We start from the raw sequence: 24,920 nt of genomic DNA, 5'->3' as shown, positions 1-24,920 counted from the left end.
AGAAACAGTGAACTTTCCTTCAGAAGTCAAGTTTTAGTTGAGTAAATGACTTTTCTACTTCACAAGTGCTATATGTATTTCATATTTTAGTGACAAGCTACAATAAAAGGTTTTGTGTGTGTGTGTGTGTGTGTGTGTTTTTTTTTTTAAGCCCGACTCTTAGTCCTTTTTCAGAGTGGTGATTTTTGCAAATTGCATGAAAATTAAAAAGGTGGGGGGGCCGTTTTGACCCAAACACAAATTTGTACAGGCTTTCCAAAGCACATCGAAATTGAAATTCTGCTTGCACAATTATTTCCCTAAATGAGAAACATTTACAAAATCAGCCAGCGTTTTAAGTATTTTTAAAACTGAATGAGTGAAACTGACCAACTGAACACAACATTACGGCCTTTGCACTCTGTGACTTTGAGTTCAAAGTCAGTCTGTGTAATTCTACTCCATTAATTTGTCTTTTCTGAAATTTAACTGAGAGACTGTTTTTCACAGACTTTGAGAGACACACAATAAAGGTGTTACACGCTAAACGTACAGCCTTGAGACGTCCTTTCACGGCTGCCAAAAACCTTTCTGGCACAGAGTACTTGAGCAAAGGTTATTCAAACCACCCACAGAGTGCAACATGTAAAGTTTGCTCTCAGAACAAGAGGAAACGGCTGAAAGACGCGAGTGTGTTTTAGACCGGAGGACGGGAAATAAGGGACACGAGCCAAACAAACTGAGAGAACAAACTATCACCATCATTAGGAGCAAAGCCAGACTCTTTTGCAAATCTGTGCAGACCTGAAAAACTTGAGCTTATATCACTGACTAAAACAGTCAAGCAGTGAATAAGAACAGAAATGAGAAAAACTGTAATAAAACACATGAGATCGAGCACTCTGGATGATTTTTAAGTTATTAAATAAAAACAGAAATGACAAGCAATTTTGGGGGGTTGGTAAGTTTTAATGTTTTTAAAAGAGAACTCTTCTGCTCAACCAAACTGCATTTATTTGATCAGAAATACAGTAAAAAAGAAATAAATAAATAAATTATAATATATATATATATATATATATATATATATATATATATATATAAATATAAATATAAATTAGGTAAACAAACTTATTTTGGATGCAATTAATAATTTGACAGCACTGTTATTATTATTATTATTATTATTATTATGTACTCTCAAATCGATTAATCAAGCATATATTTATTATTCTCAAAATGTTTAATCATGTACATACTTTTAGTACTCTCAAATCAATTAATCACGTTACATATACAATTTAGTATTCTCAAATCAATTTATTACACATATACTGTATTTAGTCCTCTCAAATTGATTAATCGCATACATTTAGTACTCTCAAATCGTTTACTCACACATATACTGTATTTATTCCTTAAAAATGAGTAATCGCGTATATTTAGTCCTCTCAAATCGATTAATCACGTTAACATATACAATTTAGTACTCTCAAATCGATTAATCACACATATACTCTATTTAATCCTCTGCATGATTTACTACTCGCAAATCGATTAATCACGTATATACACTGTACTTAGTACTCTCAAATCGATTAATCACGCATATTTTATTAAGTACTCTCGAAACAATTAACCATGCATATGATTTCGTACTCGCAAACTGACCACGTATATACTGTATTTAGTACTCTCAAATCGATCATGTTACATATACAATTTAGTACTCTCAAATCGATTTATCACACATATACTGTACTTAGTCCTCTCAAATCGATTAATAGTGTATATTTAGTACTCTCAAATCGATTAATAGTGTGTATTTAGTACTCTCAAATCGATTAATAGTGTGTATTTAGTACTCTCAAATCGATTAATCACACATATACTGTATTTAGTCCTCTCAAATCGATTAATTGCGCATATTTAGTACTCTCAAAACAGTTAACCATGCATATGATTTACTACTCGCAAATTGATTAATTACGTATATACACTGTACTTAGTACTCTCAAGTCGATTAATCACATATATATTATTTAGTACTCTCGAAACAATTAACCATGCATATGATTTCATACTCACAAACTGATCACGTATATACTGTATTTAGTAATTTAAATCGATTAATTGTGTATATTATTTAGTACTTCCAAAACAATTAACCATACACATATGATTTAGTACTCCCAAATTGATTAATCACGTATATACTGTATTTAGTACTGTCAAATCAATTAATCACATATGTGACCCTGGACCACAAAACCAGTCATAAGTGTTAATTTTTCAAAATTGAGCTTTATACATCATCTGAAAGCTGAATAAATAAGCTTTCCATCGATGTATGGTTTGTTAGGATAGAACAATATTTGGCCAAGATGCAGCTATTTCAGTATGTGGAATCTGAGGGTGCAAAAACATCAAAATATTGAAAATCGCCTTTAAAGTTTTCCAAATTAAGTTCTTTGCCAAGCATATTACTAATCAAAAATTAAGTTTTGATATATTTACAGTAGGAAAATTACAGTAGGAAAATTTTGGATGCAATTCATTGATATGACAGTATTATTATTATTATTATTAAATTATTATTAATTTAATAATAATAAATATTATTAATAAATTATTAAAGATTATTTTAAATTATTATTATTAATAATAATGATAATGATATTACATTCGAATCTTTCTTAGAATAAAACGTAATTTTATAAATAAAGGAAAGAAAAAATATATCAATTTAATTTCTTTCTGCATCTTTATTTCTAACTGCAATTGAAAGCAATCTACTGAAAGCAAACTCTAAGAAAATTGTGTAAAATGTTTACAAACACACCCACACATGCCATTAAAAAGTCAGTAGATGTCTACACTCTTGTTTAAAACAACATCTGCATTATAAAGATGCTGAATTCATCTTCTTTAAAAGCACTTCCACTCATACCATCACTTCACTATGAACAATAAATGTCAGAAGGTTCAGACTTCAGAAATCAGCCGATATGTCACTGTCTAGTCAGGGAGACGACCCACCGACTAATTGCTTTTGCATGTCGCTAATAGATACAGATGCTGTCCTGACTAACGGATCACGCTGGGATAATCATCCTCTCAATTAGAAAACACCTCTGACCACCAGCACAGGACATGAACATCACATCAGAGAAGACCTGGAGTTTCCTAACAGGTTCTGGGTTTGGGTGGCAAGGATTATTACTGTTTATCATGCAAGGGATGTTCTCCGTTGCTCTCTCCCGACTTCCCCACTCTCTCTCTCTCCCCAAAGCAATGATGATAAGTTCCTGGCACACGCATCAGCTTCCTTATTTCAAGCGCACACTTCCTGTCTCCGAAAAGCCAGGCGAGCGCTTCTGATCTTCTCCAAAGCGTTCATAATTGATTCTTTGAGGGATAAGCTGCTCAAGATCATTTCATATTCCCAAACCCTCTTCGTTTCCATTGAAAAACCAAGAGTCTTGAGGGCCAGCGACGGCTGAAGTCATTATTTACGGCTTTAAATGGATTCTTCAGATCGTCTAGTCCTCGTATTTGTCTTTGAATCTCCAGTTCCTGGTGTAATTAAAAATGTCACAGAGTTGTAAAGCACGCGGGTGGGATCTGGCAACATTTAAAAGGCGAGCGTAGACCTGGTTTATCTCCTTCCCACTGGGGAAAACCATCTTGGAAAAATCAGCCTGGACCATATGGATCGTATCAAGGCCGATACAGGTGGCATCTGGCGATGGCAGACGTGCGCTTTATTATGTCTGTTGCCACGCCAAAAATATGCGACAAATCAGCCTACGAACCAAATGCTGGCACCTCCTACAATAAGCATGATGGAAGGCCTAAAGAAAGACGCCCGCAGGTGTACCACATCTGAAAATAGGTGTAAAGGTGACACTCTAGCACTACGGTTACTAGACTAAATGGTGAGAAAAGTTCTTTATGATAAATGGTTGAAAATAAGAGGGATTGATGACGTAAACTGAAAACAAAAGTCGTTTCAGAGGCTGAAATATCCAAATACGATTAAATGACAAGCTTATTTAATGCCGCTTCACTGACTTTTGCCCTTCAAAACTCACTTGACTTGCCTCATTTTGTTTAATTCCTGAACAAGTCATTTTTTTTTAACATATTTAAATGAATAATTCCAGGACTAACTGTTAATGAAAGTCTTGATTTAATTAGTTTTTTAACAAATCAGTTCAAATTCAATGACTCATTTATATATAAAAAGAGTCACTTGATTTGCTCAGTGTGTTTGAACAAATCATTTGAGTGAATGACTGAATTTCTTCCTCATATTGAACCAATTAATAATTTTAAATGAATAATTCAATGACTAACACAAATACAGTAACTACATGTGCTCCTGAAAAAACTAGTGTATTTAAACAAATCGTTCAAACAAATGATTCACTGACTCATTCATAAAGACGCCATTTGATAACTTTTTTACCGAATCAGTGTTTCTGAACAAACTGAATGAGTCATTTATTCAAAGATAAATCATTGACTCGAAAAAAGAATAAATCAGTGACTCACTTGAAAAAAAAGATTTTTAAAAAGGGTTTTAAATTCCTTAATGAAACAGTGTTTAAACAAATCTGATGAACAAATGATTCAATTACTCATTCATAAAGAGTCATTTGATTAGTTTTTGACTGAATCAGTGTTTCTGAACAAATTAAGTAAATGAGTAAGTTGCTGAAATCGCTTGATTCATTCCAGAAAGAAACTGTTTTTGAACAAATCAGTTAAATAGAGTATTCAATGAATCTCTACACAGATATTCATTTTATTCCTTAATAAATTAGACAGTATTTCACTGACTCCCTCATAAAAGGCAGTCACTTGATTCTTAAAAAAAAAAAAAGTTGGTTCCTGTAAGAAAGTGTTTAAATCAGATGAACAAATGATTCAATGACTCATTCATAAAAGACAGTCATTTGTCTTTATGATAAGATTTTGACTGAATCAGTATTTCTGAACAAATTGAATGAGTGAATGAGTCATTTATTTAAATAATTCAAATTAATCAGTGACTCACTTGAAAAAAGATTTTTCAAAACGTTTAAATTCCTTAATGAAACAGTGTTTAAACAAATCGGATGAACAAATGATTCATTGACTCATTCATAAAGACAGTCATTTGAATCAGTGTTTCTGAACAAGTTGTTAGCAAATGAATCATTTGCTCAAAGATAATTACCTGATTCATTCAAAAAAAAAATCATTGTGTTGAACAAATCTCTTGAATTAATAAATCAGTAACGAAAGTTTAAACAAATCAGATGAACAAATGATTCAATGACTCATTTATAAAGTACTCTGTCATAAAGACAATCATTTGTTTATTAGATTGTGACTGAATCAGTGTTTCTGAACAAACTGAATGAGTGAATGAGTCATTTAGTCAAAGATGGTCACCTGATTCATTCTGAAAAGAAACTGTGTTTGAACAAATCAGTTAGATGGATTATTTAATGACTCACTAATAATAGGCATTCATTTTATTCCTGTATAAAACAGTGAATGATTCATTGACTCACTCAAAGCTAGTAACTTGGTTTATTCTAAAATAAATCACTGTGTTGAACAAATCTCTTGAATGAACAAATCAATGACTCACATGAAAAAAAAAAAGTTTTAAATTTCCTTAATGAAACAGTGTTTAAACAAATTGGATGAACAAATGATTCAATGATTTATTCATAAAGACAGTCATTTGATTAGTTTTGGACTGAATCAGTGTTTCTAAACAAATTGTTTAAGTAAGTGAGTCATTTACTCCAAGATAAATCACTTGAATCATTCCAGAAAGAAACAGTTAAATAGATTATTCAATGACTTCATTTTATTCCTTAATACATTAGTCTGTGATACATTGACTCACTTATAAAACACAGTCATTTGATTTATTAAAAACAAAAAATCATTGTGTTGAGCAAATCTCTTGAATTAATAAATCAGTAACTCACTTACTAAAATAAAAATAAAATAAATTTATGTTCCTGTATGAAAGTGTTTAAACAAATCAGATGAACAAATGATTCAATGATTCAAATTCAGTTACTTGCCAAAAAAGGTTTTAAATTCCTGAATAAATCTGTTGCTGAACATATTATTTAAATAAATACTCCAACGACTCATAGTCACTTGACTTGTTCATGAATAAATTTGTTTTTGAATTTGAATGAATCACTTATTTGTCATTAAATTAAACAATTTTTGAGCTAATCAATTAAGTGAATGAATCAAACAACTTATACAGAACCTTAATACAGAACCTGAAGAAAGATTAATGAAGGATCCATAATTATTTCATCATGATTTAAATTAATTCTAATTGATTCCAACCAATAGCAGAGTCTGAGTATTTTTAGACCGATTCTTTAAAAATAACCATCTTACAGCAATAATTCATTTATGAATCAGTCTACATTGGCCAAGCTGTACATTTGTTTTATCATGAAAAGCAGAATGTTTTCTATATTGACCATTTTTTAATTGTACTAATTTGCATTCTTGTGACATTCAATTCAGACTTAATCCTGCTAATTGAGTAAAACATAATATAAAATTCAGCGGTTGTACTTCACACTTCAACAAATCACAATCTATTAAAAGCAATTACTAAAAGTCAATCAAGCTTCAAGTCAAGACAGAATAATATAGGCTGCAGAGAAAATCTTAAATCACACAGGATACATAACAATTCAGTCAATATCCCATGAACCTTTGGATTGACAATTTAACTTGGTTAAACTGAATCTATTAAGTGATCATCACACATAATTAGACCCTAATAATACATCTTGCATCCTATTGATCTCCAAAGCCTTCATAGAGAAACACTGAATCTGCTGCACGCATTGCCTAACGAATCAATATCTCAAGATGTAGCCACCATTAAGAAAAGCCACACGTGAGATCTTCAACATCTCAGTGGTTTCTCTAAAACTGTAAATAGAGAAGTTCCCAACTTCTCAGGTGGAAAAAAGCTCAGATTTAGTGTTGGGGAAAGTTACATTTAAAAGTAATGCAATACAATATTGAGTTACTCCCTAAAAAATAACTAATTACATTACTTAGTTACTTTTTATGGAAAGTAATGCATTACTTTACTTTTGCGTTACTTTTTAAATCTGGGCAGGGTTTGCTTGTTTGTTTTTAATATAAAAGTTATATTTTTGGCAAATGTAAAATCCTTTTCACACCAAAAGCCTCAGGCTTTAAGAAAAGTAAATTCAGGTCTGTACAGTAGACCGCAGAATAAGAAAATATCAACTCTTCAGCATAAAAAGGAAAACAAATGTTAGATTACCTTGAGTCATTTTTGCTTATTAGTATGGATGAATTGGATCATCGAAGGTCAGCAGCAAAGACATCAGTTAATTAAATGGGATTAAATGCATAAAGGATATTTGTATTATTTAACATATTTAATTATTGCAGGTTTGCGTCATATTCTGAGTTGAATTTCACAGTTTTTATTCATTTTGAGGAATACTGAATCTGTTTTTTGTGAGTGAGATGAATTAATGCATGTTCACATTTATTCTAGAACTAACATCTTACGATTTCTCTCAACATGGGGACAGGAGAGCTTTTAATCAATAAATGGGGGGGGAAAGCAACTGGCGTTACTTATTTGAAAAAAGTAACTCAGATATGTTTTTGTCAATTAAAAAGTAATACGGTACTTTACTCAGAAAAAGTAATAATATTACGTAACTCGCATTACTTGAAATGCATTACCCCAACACTACTCAGATTTACCCTCAAAACTTGAAGATCTCAATTTGAACTCAAATATTTTTTTTTAATCTAAACTGCTTTTCATATTAATTTAAACATAACTTTTCAAAAATACTTCAAAGGAGAAGTCCACTTCCAAAACAAAGATTCACATATAATGTACTCACCCCCTTGACATCCAATATGTTTGTCTTTCTTTCTTCAGTCATAAAGAAATTATGTTTTTTGAGGAAAACATTTCTGCATTTTTCTCCATAATGGACTGATATGGTGCCCTGATTTTGAACTTCCAAAATGCAGTTTAAATGCAGCTTCAAACGATACCAAATGCATTTCCAAATGATCCCAGCCAAGGAAGAAGGGTCTTATCTAGTGAAACGATTCGTTATTTTAATTTTTTTTATTTTTTATTTTTTTAAATTAATACAAACGCTCGTCTTGTCCGTTAAGGTATGTCGAAAAACACCGCAGAAGTTTCGACCCAGTCTTTGCAGAGTGAACACGCAAAGATGATCAAACACCCTTAACAAAAAAGGTAAAACAGTGATATAGAATGATTTCAAAATTGAGGAAGAACATGAGATGGGAGTTTTTTGACATACCCTAACTGTCATGAACCGGAACAAAAACAGTCCAGGCAGAGTAAGACAAGACGAGCGTTTGGTATTAAAAATTGTATTATTTTTATTGAAAAAAAAACAATCGTTACTAGCTAAGACCCTTCTTTCTCAGCTGGGATTATTTACAACCGCATTTGGGGTCGTTTCAAGCCGCATCTAAACTGCATTTTGGAAGTTCAAAATCGAGGCACCATATCAGTCCATTATATGGAGAAAAATGCTAAAATGTTTTCCTCAAAAAACAATTTCTTTATGACTGAAGAAAGACAGACATGAACATCGTGGATGACAAGGGCGTGAGTAAATTTGTAAATTGTTCTGGAAGTGGACTTCTTTAACATTTGATACTAAATCAAAATAACCGAGATGAGAACGAGCAACGTCTGAACAATAATCTTTGCTCTTTGATTCTTGGCATACTGTCACAGCGGTCACTCTCGAGTTGGACCTCACCAAGGACCCATATGTAAAACACTAGACCCTCTCGTCCCCTAACGACCCTGTTCCTCATTAGCCCTGCATTTATAATTCACCAGCCGGAATCTAATTGATCACTACAGTAATGGAGAATTGATTGATCTGGCCTGAAAGGAGGTTGTGGGAATCATAACGGCGAGGTCTCAGATGAGCCCTGAATGAAAATGAAGACACCGGAGGGGTTTAAAGACACAGAACGCCACGCAAGAACTTCAAGAGCTTGTGAACTTCAGCTAATGCGCTTACCAACACAGGGCTAAAGCATGCAAATGTTTCTGGAGCATTCTGGGTACAAAGTTGTTAGACAGCCAGACACAGCCATCTGAAGCCTATGTGGCAGCAGGTGTCTAGCCAATAGATTTCATTGATTCATGCCCATTATCAGTGTTCTTGGAGTCCTGTGGAGACAGACATTGAGGAATGGATTGGCTGGCTCGATAATAACAATCTCAGGTGGTAAATACGAGTGGGTGGGGCTGCAGACTGTGAGGGGAGGGCTTAACCAATCGGATGGATAAACAGTCACAGATGTTTAAAAATAGAAGCTTTTGAAAAACGGAACATTTGAGAATGAATTAAATTTCCCACACCAATCAGATTCAACAGTATCTAAATACTAAAATGCCACTGCTCACTAGGTTTTGAAACAGATCTGATGTCTTCCTGTTGGATTAATTAGGTTTCACTTCAAGCTGAACGTAGGGTACAAATGAACACAAATTATTCACTACAGAAATGGATCTTAATTACAGGCCTCTGTTGTACCGTTCAAACGTATTGAGTGGTACGAGCTTCAGCGAGTCTAATACATCTGAGCCGTTTGCCAATATATATTCATTAATTGTAACTGCATATAATTTCATTCTGATTAAATCTGTTTTGCCGTAGGAGATCGTTATCATAAAGACACGGATTACAGGCAGGCTGGCCATTGATATCAATCCTCACCTGCTCAAATCTGTAGTTCAAACGTGTGTGAACAGTAAAAAGGAATGTGTGTGTGTGAGCAGCAGGTTTTGGGCTTGATGAGCAGCAGGGGTCATGTCAGCACAACATGCACGATCACCATCTGACCTCTTGGCTGAGACGCCAGCGTTACCATTTCCCTCTGACATAGTGAAGATAAAATATCACCTCCCATCAACCGCCGCATACAAATGAGAGAAAGAGAGACGCTGTACGATTCTGTGAAATTATAGTCGGATCATTTGGGGAAAACATGCCCACAAAGCAATGTGCTCAACATGTTTTTTAATCATTTTTACATCAAAAGTTGCAAAAACATTCACAAACTTAATTGCGACAAGAGGTGCAACAATTCCTCGATTCTGTTCAAGTATTCAAAAAAAAAAAAAAAAAAAAAAAAATTGATTGCCGTTTTGAGTAATTGGTAAAATACCGAAAGTGGCACATTCCACATATTAAACCCATTAAAAATCATAATAACGCATTATGCTATTAAAGGAGAGGTCCACTTCCAGAACAACAATTTACAAATAATTTACTCACCCCCTTGTCATCCAAGATGTAAATGAAATTGGTTTTTGAGGAAAAAAATTCAGGATTTCTTTTCATATAATGGACTTCAATTGTGCCCCGATTTTGAACTTCCAAAATGTAGTTTTAAATGCAGCCTCAAAATGCTCTAAACGATCCCAGTCGAGGAAGAAGGGTCTTATCTAGCGAAACGATCTGTCATTTTTTTCGAAAAATAAAAATTTGTATACTTTTTAAGCATAAAAGCTCTTGTAGCACAGGCTCTGGGGTGCGCGTTCACGACACTACGTACTATTGAATCAAACGCTGTTTACAAACCAAAAGCTACAACGATGTCGGACGATTGTAAAGTTGTAGGAGAAAATAAGATGCCATACTCTACCTTTTTGATCCGGAGTACACAGACGATGAACTTAGACACGATTCGTAGTAGTGATGGGAAGTTCGGATCATTTTACCGACTCTGACCTTTGAGGATCGTTCAGCAAAATGAACAAATCTTTGTTACTTCCCTAACACATCTACTGCTTACACAAATGTTGATCACACTACAAACAAGACAAAACTATAATGCTAGAAGAAACAGAAAAGATTAATTAATTGTTTACCTGGGTGTTTACTCTATAATTAGCTCACCTCACCTCTTATCTGACCTCTTATAAGTTTTCGGGTTTGAGACGTTTGTTCATCACGTGACAGCCCCATAAGATGAACAAACGACTCGAAAAACCCAAAGACTCGAAACAGGTGAACTAATTCCAGTACAGAAGCTAAAAGGATGTTGCGCATCCGGGACTGAACAAATCACTCCCCGAAACGGCTCGTTCTTCCCGAGTCACATTAAAGATCCATTCAAAATGAACGAATCATTCAAAAACATGCATCCCAGAGCCTGAACTACACAAGCTTATGTGCTTAAAAAGTATACTTTTTTTTTTTTTTTTTTTTTTCACTGCATAATGCCCTTCTTCCATTTAAACTACTAAGTCCATTATATGAAGAAAAATCCTGAAATGTTTTCCTCAAAAACCATCATTTCTTTACGACTGAAGACAGAAAGACATGAACATCTTGGACAAGGGGTTGAGTAAATTATTTCTAAATTGTTGTTCTGGAAGTGGACTTCTCCTTTAAGAATTCACAAATGCTACCATTCAGTAAAATAAATATATGCGAGACAGGTTTAATATATGCTCTTTATTTACATGCGTGTAGGTTACAGTGTGGATCTCAGAGAGGCTCTGTTCACAGTAAATGCTGCTCCACACAAACTTATTTACATGTGTGGAGCGTCTCACACTCCATCTCTGCATATTGATGCAAATTTGGTTTTATTATAACATTAATCTGGGAACACAACGTGCGTCGTTTCATTAGATTTGTAAAGTAAATAATGTATAAACCTACGCAAATAAAGGAAAATACATCATTATCTTTTGCAATATGCTAACCATTCATCACGTATTCAAAATAAAAGTTCAAACCCTCACTCTGGGTTTACACATTTTAATGTCCACATATTCAAGGAATTATAGTAATGGCTACAGCATTTGTCAAAGAAATGGCTAAATATTAAAGATTAAGTGGACATTTGATTTAAGTGCCATTTAGTTAATATTAAACACTGATTAGATCGTGCAGTAAGTGTACAAACAGCCAGGCCGTTGGTGCCCTCTGTTACAGTGCTTAATGTAATATATTATACATTTTAACAGTTTTATTCATTAAAACCATATGATTACTTGCTTTTGATACGTTATTTGAAGTAATTATTGCCTCATTGATTTTGTTATTGTCCACTTAGGTCTATTTTTATTACTACAAGATGTATTATATCCATCCCACTACTCGATTAATCATCAGAATAAATCAACAGATTACTTGATTTCCAAAATAATCATTAGTGACAACGCTAATTGCAACTTCTCACAATTCTTACTTTTTTCTCAGAATTGCGTGATACAAACTCACAATTCTGACTGTTTTTCACAAAATTTTGAGATATAAACTCACAACAGCAAATTATAAAAGTCCAATTTGCATTTTATATAAAGAAAAATAAAGTCACAATCCTATTTTTCTCAGAATTGTGAATTTATTTCTCACAATTCTGACTTTATAACACGCAACTGCGAGTTAAGTCCTTGCAATTCTGACTTTTTTCCTTGCAAATGCGTTTGTATCTTGCAATTTTTGTTGGAATTGTCAGTTTATATATCACGCAATTTTGAGAAAAAGTCAGAGTTGCGAGAAAACTTGCCATTCTGACTTTATTTCTCACAAATAAGAGTTTGTATCTTGCAATTCTTACTATTTCCAAAAAAAATAAGGTTGCAATCTTTTTTTCTCAGAATTGTGATTTATATCTCAATTCTGACTTTATAACACGCAACTTAAAGTTAAGTCAGAATTCTGAACTATATAAACTCATTATAAACAATCCTGAGAACTTCAGCCCTTTTTCCCCTCAAAATTGGTCTTAACTCGCAATTGTGAGTTTTCTTCAGAATTGTGAGAAAAAGTCAGAACTTGCAAGATTTTCCTCGCAAATGACACTTTCTTAGAATGATGTAATATAAACTGACAATAGCAATAAATTAATTCAGAATTGCGAGATATAAACTATCAATTCTAAGAAAAAAGAAATTGCAAGTTTGTTCTCAGAATTGAGTTTGTCTGCTAATTCTGACTTTACAACTCGCAACTGCAAGTTCATATCACGCAATTCTTACTCCAGTTCTCAGAATTGAGTTTATGTCAATTGTGAGATCTTGCAATTCTGAAAACTCACAATTCTGAGAACATATCGGTCTTTTTTCCCCCTCAAAATTGGACTTTATATCTTGCAATAGTGAGTTTATCTCTCACAATTTTGAGGAAGATGCAAGTTTGCATTTCACAATTCAGACTTATTCTCAAAAAATATTTTGAAATTTTGGCTATTTCTTTCAATTGTCAGTTTATACCACAATCGGAGAAAAAAATGAATTTTGACTTTAACTTGCAGTTCTGAGTTTATGTCTCACAATTCTGACTTTGTTTCTCTGAATTTCCAGGTTATATCTTGCAATGTTGACTTAAAACAACTGTGAGTTTATATCTCACAATTCTTACAATAACATTTTATTTTTTTTTCAGTGGCAAAAAATGGGATTCCATACAAATTAGATTAGATTATGCAAAATAAATATTTATTATTTAACAGAATTGAATGCAGTGAGGTCATGATGTGACACTGTAGCATACTACTATAAAATGTTTATCACTGAATATTTACACTTCAACATGCTACTCAACAAAATAAAATAAATAACAGGTATATACACTGCACATTATGCCAGTTTTTATTTCCTTTTTAAGCTTCCCAAAGCAGACAAACAGACTGAAAGTTGCAGTTAAAACAAGAATAACTTGTGTGAATCTTTTTTACGAAGGGAAAAAAACCTTACAGGATTGTGTGGATAAGGAAGTCCAAAAAATCTGCCGGATGATTATGAAAATACATTGTATTTGAGCGTGGCTCTGAAAATGCGATGGAATAGGCGACTATGCAAAGCAGGGAATCTTTTCACTCAGTCGCGCGTAAAAATGTAAATTGAGGCCGGTCTCAAATGCTGTTTATTGGGAAGTGAAAGTAATCGGCTTTGCCTTAAACTCACAAAGGGCTTCCAATTTCCCCTCCTGCGTTCCTGTTTGTGAGGGAGAGTAATCGCACTCTGAGAGGGGAAAATAAATAAATAAATAAATAAATAAAATCTTCCTTAAACTTCGAATCACAAAAGAAGAGCTAATACGGTCAGAGCGGCTTTATATTTTTTGTGGTAACGGTAACGGAACAATCGAGTCCATTCACATCAAAGTGCTTAGAGAGAGGGAGAGACAAGAGAAAAATCAAAGGTCTAAAGAAAGACGGGTTGGTTTGATTGAACGGGAACGCACACACATATGCATGAAGTGCTGAGCCCTGTTGAATTGTCCATCGAACACATCTTGTATTCATAAGACCCGCATACATCAGTCAGAATCCAACATCTGAAGAGGCGAGAGGAAGCAGAGGCTCGGGATGAGTCTAAAAACAGTCTCTATCTAAATGAATCGAAACATTAAGAAATAGATTTTTATGAATTCTAAAGAAAATAGTGGCTTTGCATATCAAAAAGACCCCACAACGATGCTACCCAGATAGCACACATACATCTGCAAGATGTCTGTTAAAGATCTCTTGATCTGGAAAGCATCTGCTGTGTACAAACGTCTGGCAGACATCTGCAAGATGTCAGTTTTACATACATTCTAAATCATAAACATCTTAAGACATCTAATGGACGTCTATTTGACATCTGATAGGAAACGTCCAATAGATGTATTGCAGATGAGCAAACTACATCTTGTAGATGTTTTGGAGATGTAAATGCAGACGTCAAATAGACATCTCCAAGATGTACATGTGCTATCAAGGTATTGCCTACCCAGATAGCACACATACATCTGCAAGATGTCTGCTGAAGATCTCTTGATCTGAAAAACATCTCCTGCGTACAAACGTCTGGCAGACATCTGCAAGATGTCAGTTTTATATACATTCTAAATCATAAACATCTTAAGACATCTAGTGGACATCTATTTGACATCTGATAGGAAACGCCCAATAGACGTATTGCAGATGAGCAAACTACGTCTTGCAGATGTCTTGCTGATGTAAATGCAGACATCAAATGGACGTCTCTGAGATGTACGTGTGCTATCAGGTATTGCCTAGGAATTCTGGGCCATGATCACAAAAATCACATTGCTTTGACACATTGCTGACACAGATGATAGCAATGCAACTGAAACATTTAATGGCCCAGAAAGGTAGTATGAGACAGAATGAAGGTCTTACTACCTGTACCAACAACATGAGGATGAGTAATTAAGAACAGAATTTTAATTTGAGTGAACTATTTCTTTAAGTAAAATCACATGAGCTTCTAATAAATGCTGAATTTGTGAACACCAGGTTGTAATTCTCTAAAGGGACCAGCACAACATGTCACCTTTACAGCAACACCCACATGAAGCGATCATATTGGGCTGAATATCAAAAAATCATATTGGAGTATATACGAGCAGTAGTGAAATTTCTGGTTTAAAGCCATAATGCTGTGAGCCGATACACCCACTCACTCATTCACACATCCGCCTTTCCAAAAAACGATTCGAGAAAAGGAGGGTACTAGCAGACAGCAGCACATTTGAGACCCTCGCACACACTTCACTCACGGTGGGAGGAAATTAAAAACAGAAATGCTAATTTCCAGCCTAGACTCGCAGTGCAAATGTTCTAGTTATTTTTTCTCCCCATACACCACTAATATGCCATTCAGAGGCCATTGTGATATTGTGAAGCTAACTTATGATATAATGTGACAATTAAAAAGCACAACTTATTTTTTACACAACGCTAATATAATGCACAGTGCTGTCAATTTTCCATGTTAGTGCAATTCATTGTTTTAAAAAAGAGGGGAATGCAATTAATCATGCCTTCAATTCATACCTAAAATGTGACATTTGGTAATGTCATTTAACATTTCTGGTCAGCCATAATAATGTTAAGTCTTCATTTGGCAGCTTCTCTCAGCAGATTGATAAATGCAATTATTCTGAGTAAATAACTGGAATGTTAAGTCATTAATTTGATTTTAAAAACCGGACTGCACTTGTAATGCATTAAAAGTGGTCTCTCTCAATAAATATAGTAAAACAAATAATGCAGCCACCCATAATATCCAAAGACAACCAATGCTTTTTTTTTTTTTTTTTTTTAGAAACCCACAATATGAGGTTAAAATGCCCACAAGAGATTGGCATTGCATTAGAAATCACTAAAGTGACATTGAGAAACTACAGGAATTTCTACAGCTTGTTAATATAGGATAAATGTAGAATGTGCAGTAGAAATACTAAATTCAAGCACACAGGGTGGATATATCCTAGTCAATGAAATGTGCCCCCCGGGGGACATGGGCCTTAAGTAAAGTTTGTTTTCATGGTAACTAGTTTAAAGAAACTTTCTGCTGACATTCTGCAGGGAATTCTCTGTTCTGGAAGTTCAAACTCTTTATCACAGGAGCAATGGACCGAGGCATCAGGATGAGACGGATGGATTTATGCGAATCATCAACAAACACTTGAACTCAGACTGAACTCAGGTCCGTTTTTAGGTCGCAGTGTTCTCTTTCTAAAGGAACCTGCGCTAAATGGCCCTTCTGGTGTTGTGTGGCTTCTTATAATGAGAGTGTAATTAAAGTGCATTGGCCATTTTATCCGCAAAGGTACAACAACTACCAAGAGATGCATGACTTGACTGTTTTCGACAGATGCAAAATAAAACTCAATCTTGGAAACAGATAGAAAACAGCTAAATAACAACAGAGTGGCTTAATATAAACAGAAAAGAGACACGAACAGATAAAATGAACAAACAACACAATGCTAGAAAGGTAAAACAAACAAACAAAAATAGGACTGGACGGACAGAAGAATAGACAAACATAGAATGAACTAATAACAGAAAGCATGACAGACAGAATGATAGATGGAACAACAGAATGAACAATAGCCCCAATGAATAAGTGTTAGAACAAACAATAGATAGAAAGGCAAAATTAAATTCAGACAGAATGCTAGAACAAGTGACAATGGTATTAAAAAAAAGAAAAACATGACAGAACTGAAAGGGTGGTTTCCCTACAGTGGTTCAGGCTGTAGGACTGCTTAAATGTTTTTAGCACCACGTTATAAAACTTTACATTTCTTGTCTATTACCACCCACTGCCATACCAAAGATGGAAATAAGTGAAGTTAGTAGGGCTGAACGATAAATCGCATGCGATATCCATGCGCATCTTGTCAGTAAAGCCAGTTTTGTAATCAGTAGTAAATCTCCATTACCTGCGTGCTTTCAGATGAAACAGCATTTACTACACAGAGCCGTAGTTCACTGACAAGCTGCGCAAAACCACGCAGACGATATCATCGATATTATCAAATCGTGCTGCGATAAGTTGCTTGCGTAGCTTCTCAGTGAATTACGACAGTGTAGTAAATGCTGCTACAACTGAAAGTACATGCAAATACCACATTGCCTTTGGATGGCAATTTACTACTGATCACAAAACCTTTCTTCACTGACAAGGTGCACGCATGAATATCACAGCTTCCCCTAATATTGATTGTGATATAATCATCATGATTTGTCGTGCAGCCTTAGTAGTTAGAATAGTGCCTATATTGTACTGGAATAGGTAGAACTTCAAATGTTAATGTTGAATCAACACCAGTTAGCACACAGATAGCTAAAATGAGTACTAAACTAAACTAGCGATAGCTAGAACAAGAGCTAGAATGAATGACTGATAGTGAGAATGAGAGCTAGAATGAACAGCCAATGCTAGAATGACCTAGAACAAATAGCCAATGCTAGAATGAGCTACAACAAACAGGCAATAGTTACAACAAAACCAAGAAAGAATTGAAAAGTTCAGATGCAAAACCAGCTAAATGAAGTATTTCTTCAAAATGAGCATTTCTTTCTGGCTACTTTGTATAGGTTTCTATGCAAGTACGGGCACTTCTGATTGGGCTGAGGCTGGAATTTAGCGAGTTTGAAGTAAAAGTGTTTGATGGACGTATAATATGTTTCAGGAGCATTCACAAGATGGCTTTTATCTGGTTTTGCATCTGAACTCTTCAATTACAGATAGCTAGAATGAGAGCTAGAACAAACATCCGATGAAACAGCCGTTGCAAGAATGAGTTAGAACGAACAGCCAGTAGCTAGAATGAGGAGAATAGGCAATAACTAGAAAAAAGGATAGAATGAATAGCTGATGCTAGAATGAGCTAGAATGCATCACTGATGCTAAAATGACCCAGAACGAACAGCCGATGCTTGAATAAGCCACAACAAACAGGCAATAGCTAGATTAAGAACTAAAAATGAATGACTGATAGACAGAATGAGAGCTAGAATCAACAGGTGATACTAGAATAAGCCATAAGGAGTTTGAACGAACAGCCAGTAGCTAGAATGAGCTACAACAAATAGGTGATAGCTAGAAAAAGAGCTAGAACAAAACAGCTGATGCAAGAATGAGCTCTAGAATAATGCCAATGCTAGAATAAGCTAGAATGAGTTAGAACGAACAGCCATTGGCTAGAATGAGCTAGAACAAATAGCCAATGCTAGAATGATAGCTAAAATGAATGACCAAATAGCTAAAATGAGCTACAACAAGACCTAGACTGAATGACTGATAGCTAGAATGAGAGTTAGAACAAACAGCTGATGCTAGAATAAGCTATGAGTTAGAACGAATAGCCAATAGTGAGAATGAGCTACAACAAATGGGTGATAGCTAGAAAAAGAGATAGAGCAAACAGCCAATGCTAGAATGAGCTATAACGAACAGCCGATGCTTGAATAAGCTACAACAAACAGGTGATAACAAGAACAAGACCTAAAACAAATGACTGATAGCTAGAATGAGAGGTAGAACGAACAGCCAATAGCTAGAATGAGCTACAACAAATAAGCAAGAGCTAGAAAAAGGGATAGAATGAATAGCTGATGCTACAATGAGACCTAGAACGAATAGCCGATGCTAGAATGAGCTACAATGAACAGCCAATGCTTGAATGAGTTGGAACGAACAGCCAATGCTTGAATAAGCTACAACGAACAGGCAATAGCTAGAATAAGACCTAGAATGAATGACTGATGGCTAGAATAAGAGTTAGAATGAACAGCCAATGCTAAAATGAGAGCTAGAACGACAGCTGATGCTAGAATAAGCTATAATGAGTTAGAACGAACAGCCAGTAGTGAGAATGAGCTACAACAAATGGGCGATAGCTAGAAAAAGAGATAGAACGAACAGCCAATGCTAGAATGAGCTATAACGAACAGTCGATGCTTGAATAAGAGATATAATGAATAGCTGATGCTAAAATGAGACCTAGAATGAATAGATGATGGTAGAATGAGCTGCAACAAACAGCAGATTAAAAAAAAAAAAAAAAAAAAAACAGCAGAATAAAAAAATAGAAGGATAGAAGAAACAGCACACAAAGCGACAGAGAGAATGATAGATATACCCAGCAAGCATCACACATGTGTCATGTAAAGGTAGTTTAGTTGCTTCATCGCTCATGTGTGTCTCATCATACAGTGTTATTGCTCTCTGCTGAGCTGTTCAACATCAGCACAAACACACACTCAAATCAGCACAACACCGGCCGTACACATATGCGCTCTGCCACAGGGATCACACAGCAGCTGGAGCTTATGGGTCCACCAGGACACTGAAGGAAACAGCATGGATGCTTGCTTACATTTCAGCATATGCTTTCAAAACTCTTTATATGCATGACAGCCCTGTCCCGCAGGTCATTAGATGAACCATCAATTGATTCCCCAAGTGCAGGTCAGCAAAACCTGGTTTAGGTTGCTGTAACGATTAAATATATTGGAAAAACAGTTCTGTTGTTTAAAAGGATGGGCATAAAGATCATTTTAAGTTTTAAAGTTCTTTATATCCATCTACTGGTCTTCAAAAATGCAGTCAAATAACTGGATGTTTGTGAAGCATGTGAACATCAAGAAACATTAACAAAACACAGCAAACATCACACAAAATACAAAGAAACCAAAAATCTCTCTACTGCTTAAAACATGATATTTCTGCTTGGAATGAAAATATGTTTCTCAAAGCTTTAAATTATGAACGAACGTAAAGAGCGGAGTTGGCATATTTCAGACATTAAGAGACAAAATAAATCGAAGACAAACTCAGACTTGCACTGGAAGTAGTTTTAAATCAATCGTAATATCGTTTGGATCTGCCGCAGCACTTAAAAATGTCAGTGTTCATCTCTCGTCAGAGTAACACTAATTAATCGCCTTTTATCAATAATCAATACAGTCCTCTCACACAGCTCTTTAAACTGCTCTATAGAGACAGCAACCGTAAAAAGCCTTTCTATCAGAGTCAGTCATGTTAACCAGAATGACAGTGTCTTAAATCTTAAAAATTAAACTAGCAATCTCAATGCATGCACGTTGACTAAATTAAATAACTAATTATATGGACGTTCAAAAGCTAAGTGTCATTCAAAAGTCACCACACTGCCATTTTGATAAATCCACTCAAAATATAGATAATGTACATATTTGGAGAATATTTCAGAAGAAAAGGACCTATATGGGGAAAAAAAAAACCTTTTCCTACAGATGCCATCAATCAGATACAGCAAGATGACGAATAAACCCATTCCAGAATCCTTATCCGTCGATCACCAGGGGAATAAAGGACTTTTAAGTGAGGCCTCTTCACAGCATTATCAAAGGATCAGATCTATACGACCCCATGGGTAAAAATAATCTGTTACTATCTCACTAGGCAGCAATGCTCGCTTCAGTACAACTGTAGGAACTCAACACATGACCTAAAGTCCACTTTGCTCAGAAACGTTGACAGTAAAGTCTTATACCTAGACAACACATACGCACAATTAAAGTCTCCACCAATCGGATGCCGTCCTTTTGTACCTGAAACAAAGATTGCGATCAAGCTCACCACTGAGAAGTCTTCGGCGCTGCATTCGACTCCTCTATAGTAGCAGGACAGCAGCATTTCCTTAATGTCGTGGCCCGTTCGATCGTAGAACTCGCGCATGTTGAAGGGACGGGGCTTGAAGTTGGAGAAGTCCGCCTTATCCTTCAGGGTCATCATAACGCTCTCCTCCACCAAGTGTGTATCCCGGATCTCATACCTGATAAGACAGTTTCAATCAGGAAAGCATGTTGAGTGTAGTGCACTGAATGACAATTACTTTAGAAAGTTTCACGAAAAAGCGTTCATAGACATGGACATACAGCCATACTTTCCTGACTGCCCTCAACAGTCAGTCATGAATAAAGGCTAAAAAATGAAAAGGCTAAAACTGCTGACCAACTTTTTCTGAAAAACTTCCAGAACTGACAGAACGTGGTGTGAATCAAAACTAACATGCAAGTTTTCACTCTATTGCAATATGTCTTTTAACACATATACAAGATTTTAATATACATTAACTGAACTAGGCAGCAAATTGTGTTAAATAATTTTATGTCATCGCAGGTTACTGGCCAAGTACTTTAGCGTGCTTGACAATGAATATGTATGCATAAATCATTAAAAACTGCCAATATCTTGCTTTATATCATGATAACATTTGTGAAATACAATGGCATTGTTTTAAGTAACTTACAGCACTCAGATCAACTGATAACCTTAAGTCAGGGGTGCCCAACCCTGTTCCTGGAGATCTACCTTCCTGCAGAATTTAGTTCATCAGGCGTGTTTCATCAGGGTTGGAGCTGAACTCTGCAAGAAGGTAGATCTCCAGGAACAGGGTTGAGCACCCCTGCCTTAAGTCGTAAGCAGAATAAATCGTAAGTCTCGCAAGAGGTTTTACCTTTATTATGGGCGGGAGTGGGACGTCATTCCCGCTATTCCGCGATTTGGAGCATTACAAAAATGAAGCAATATAAATACTAGGTTTACCGCTGCATTATTGCCCCCACTGTCGTTTAACATTTTATTGAAATAAAGATCATTTAGTTCAGCTGGAAATAGGGTGATCGCCTGCTCCGCTTTGCGTTGTACTGCAGCATTTTCACCCCTTGTTCCGCACGTCGCAAATTGAGAAAATGCCCCGCATTTTCTTCAGTCTGTTGGTTTTTAATGATCATACTAAGAAAACGTCCATGCGTTCTTTTGTCTGAAGAAGCTTTTTATTTATTCTTTTTGTGGCATAGTTTCTGCGCAAAGGATTTGCGGACCTCATCAATTGATCGAACACCACCGACAGAAATGGTCAAGCTCACACGGAAAAACGCGATATTCTCCACTCATTTTAACCAATTAAAAAAAAAAAAAAAATCGATGCAGCTTTAGACGCGTCTTTCTTCTTATTTTAATAGTTCGTTTGAGGCGTTTCCTATGGCATTATTTTAATGTCTAGAGCGTATTACTGTAATGCGGGGCGCATCAAAATGCGCAAACACAAATCTTTTCCCTCGCAGGTGGATTTTCTTCACTGTCATAAAAAGACGCTTTTTCTCGCTTGCATATGCGCCTTCAGAAACACAAATCAGCGCATATGAGAACGTTGTATCAGTATTTACATAGCATAACAGTAGAAAATGTATCAGTCTCACACGTGTCTCACAAAATCACATCTATGTCCCGCAACAGCCCTATTGCCAGGTGATCACCCTAGCCGGAAATAGTATGCTACCCTGAACTTAAAGCCTATATGCTCTGTTCTGTACAGCCAGGGTGAAGGGCAACATGAGCTGCAAAGCCTAATTTCACTTGTCATGGGTTGAATGTAAAGAGAGCTGACTGACAAGACCAGACCATGCCGGAGTATTTGCTACTCAACAAATCCTGCGCTTATTGACAAATATCTTATCTTGTAAAATATGCTTCCTTTTCACATACATAATTCTTGCGTCGTAAAATCAAAGGTTAATGCGAACAGCAAAATATAACTCAAAAGCGACTTAAGTACAATCAGCATATTGTAGCAACTGATGCATATATATATATATATATATATATTTTTTTTTTTAATAAACATGGGCGGCGCTAAAGAGGGGCTAGCAGCTGCTTCAGCGCCCTCAAGAAAGCACCCGCATAGCTATCACACGCCTATTCTGCGCTCAAGCGCCCCCATAAAGCTTTCACCGGCGAAAGTAATGATTATTAATGTGTTGGGGGGGGAAGAAAACATTTTAATTACTTGTTAATAAACTAGTGCTTTCTCCTCAATCAGTGTCTGCTGAAAAGATGAAGCTGCCGAATGCCGACGCTGCACTGGCCATCTCCACATGAACGTATTTAATAGTGTAATGTACCTTTTCATTCCCACTGCTTAATTAGAGATTTTTTTTTTAAATTGGTTTGTTTAATATAGGCTACATTTTAAGAGTTCTATGGATTTCTTTGTGAGGCATGTATCTGGTTCATTGCTGTGACGCGCTCCATTTCACAGAAACCGCAGAAAGCACAACCTCTCTGTTTTACAAAAGCACAACCTTTTGGTGTTATTGTGAGTGTCCATAAATCAGAAAAAGTTCTTTCTGCAGAGAAAACAAATGCAAGGGATTGCGCGGGCGCCTTCATGCCATGCAGTAAGTGTCATAGGCTAATAATCAATTTGATATGCGCACGTACATTGCATATTCATCTAAAAGAAGCAGCTGTGGGGATGCCTGAAACAGGACGGGGAATGTGGAAAAACTGCGAATTTTTCTCTCTCTCTCTCTCTCTCTCTCTACGGTTCTTAATACAACATATTTTACCGTTTAAACATCAGCGTATGTGAACTTTTAAACTGCTTAATTTGTGTGTAAACCCCTATTATGTGAAAAAGCTTATTCTGGGCAGTATAAATGCAACATGCTATTCTCTCTCTCTCTCTCTGTCTCTCTTAAATTTATTTATCCATTTATTTATTTTTTTGTCTGCTATACATATATTACCTATGTAAACTTACGACTTAAAATTTAAAATTTGCGGAGCGTGTCACGAATAAAGTGAAACTTAAATGAGAAGTCAAGCATCTATTGCGGCATTAAATTGTTTTGATTGTCGGTTCACATGAAATTCTGTCAGTGAGGATTTCACGCAAGAAACAGGCTACAACCGCATCTCTGGTCATTTTAATATGTAACTATCTGTAATGTCAGTAATACGCGTCAGATTTTTTGTGCACTTAATTGGGTTGCAATTTGACAAATGTGGTACACCCAGTTTTTCTGAGGCACACACAAGAGTCTCTTTTCTGGCTACGCTACTGATTATAACGTTTGCGAAGCGGGCGGAAGTGGACACAAAAATCGCGGGGAGCGGGCGATAATGATCAGTGGAAACGAAAACAGTCCCGAGCTCCATTTCACAGTAAGTACAAAAAGAAACTTACCAAAAAAACAAAACAAAACTACATTATTGTTGGCTAAAATATTCGAGCTAAACAGGCAGCTCCAGTGTTTTTATCATGTTTTGCCTGAATTTTGTGTGAGTTTGCAGTCTCAACCTAATGTGATAAAATAGATCGACCACAACCCTGCACCTGTAAACTTCAGATCCAACCGTGATTCAACACACCTGTCTGTAATTATAAAGTAGCCTATCAAAAAACGTGCAGCCTGCATAGTTCAGCTCACTAACAAATGACTAGTTTGAGCCATAATCGTTAAAAAACCGACGCACTCAGTGGTTTTAATTCAGTTTGATCAACTCTGCACCAAATAAACACACCGAGGAGCATAACTGAATAAAAATTTAAGCATCTGTCTCAAATAGATCGGATTATCTCATCAAGCGAAAAAAAACAAACATTTCTTAACCTTATTAATTTGTTTCACTTGAAAATTAAATTATTTGGGGTTATTTAATAGAAAAAAAATACACTTTCATTGTAATTCCGCAAGATGAAAGGCACTTGTGGCCACAACAAAATTAACGAATCACTCTCTGA

At 35.5% G+C, this 24,920-nt stretch overlaps 1 protein-coding gene across 1 annotated transcript in view; it reads right to left on the bottom strand.

The window, feature by feature from the left end:
* Positions 1-24,920, bottom strand: part of asic1b (acid-sensing (proton-gated) ion channel 1b) — a 227,665-nt gene that overhangs the window by 170,743 nt on the left and 32,002 nt on the right. Inside the window, exon 4 of the mRNA XM_051095502.1 lies at positions 20,969-21,164. Coding sequence (XP_050951459.1) covers positions 20,969-21,164 — 196 coding nt within the window. The remainder of the gene's footprint in view (positions 1-20,968; positions 21,165-24,920) is intronic.

The sequence above is a fragment of the Labeo rohita genome, chromosome 22, assembly GCF_022985175.1.
Source record: "Labeo rohita strain BAU-BD-2019 chromosome 22, IGBB_LRoh.1.0, whole genome shotgun sequence".
NCBI lineage: Eukaryota > Metazoa > Chordata > Actinopteri > Cypriniformes > Cyprinidae > Labeo > Labeo rohita.
Note: the sequence above shows the minus strand (reverse complement) of the source record. Positions and strands in the feature narration are given on the sequence as shown.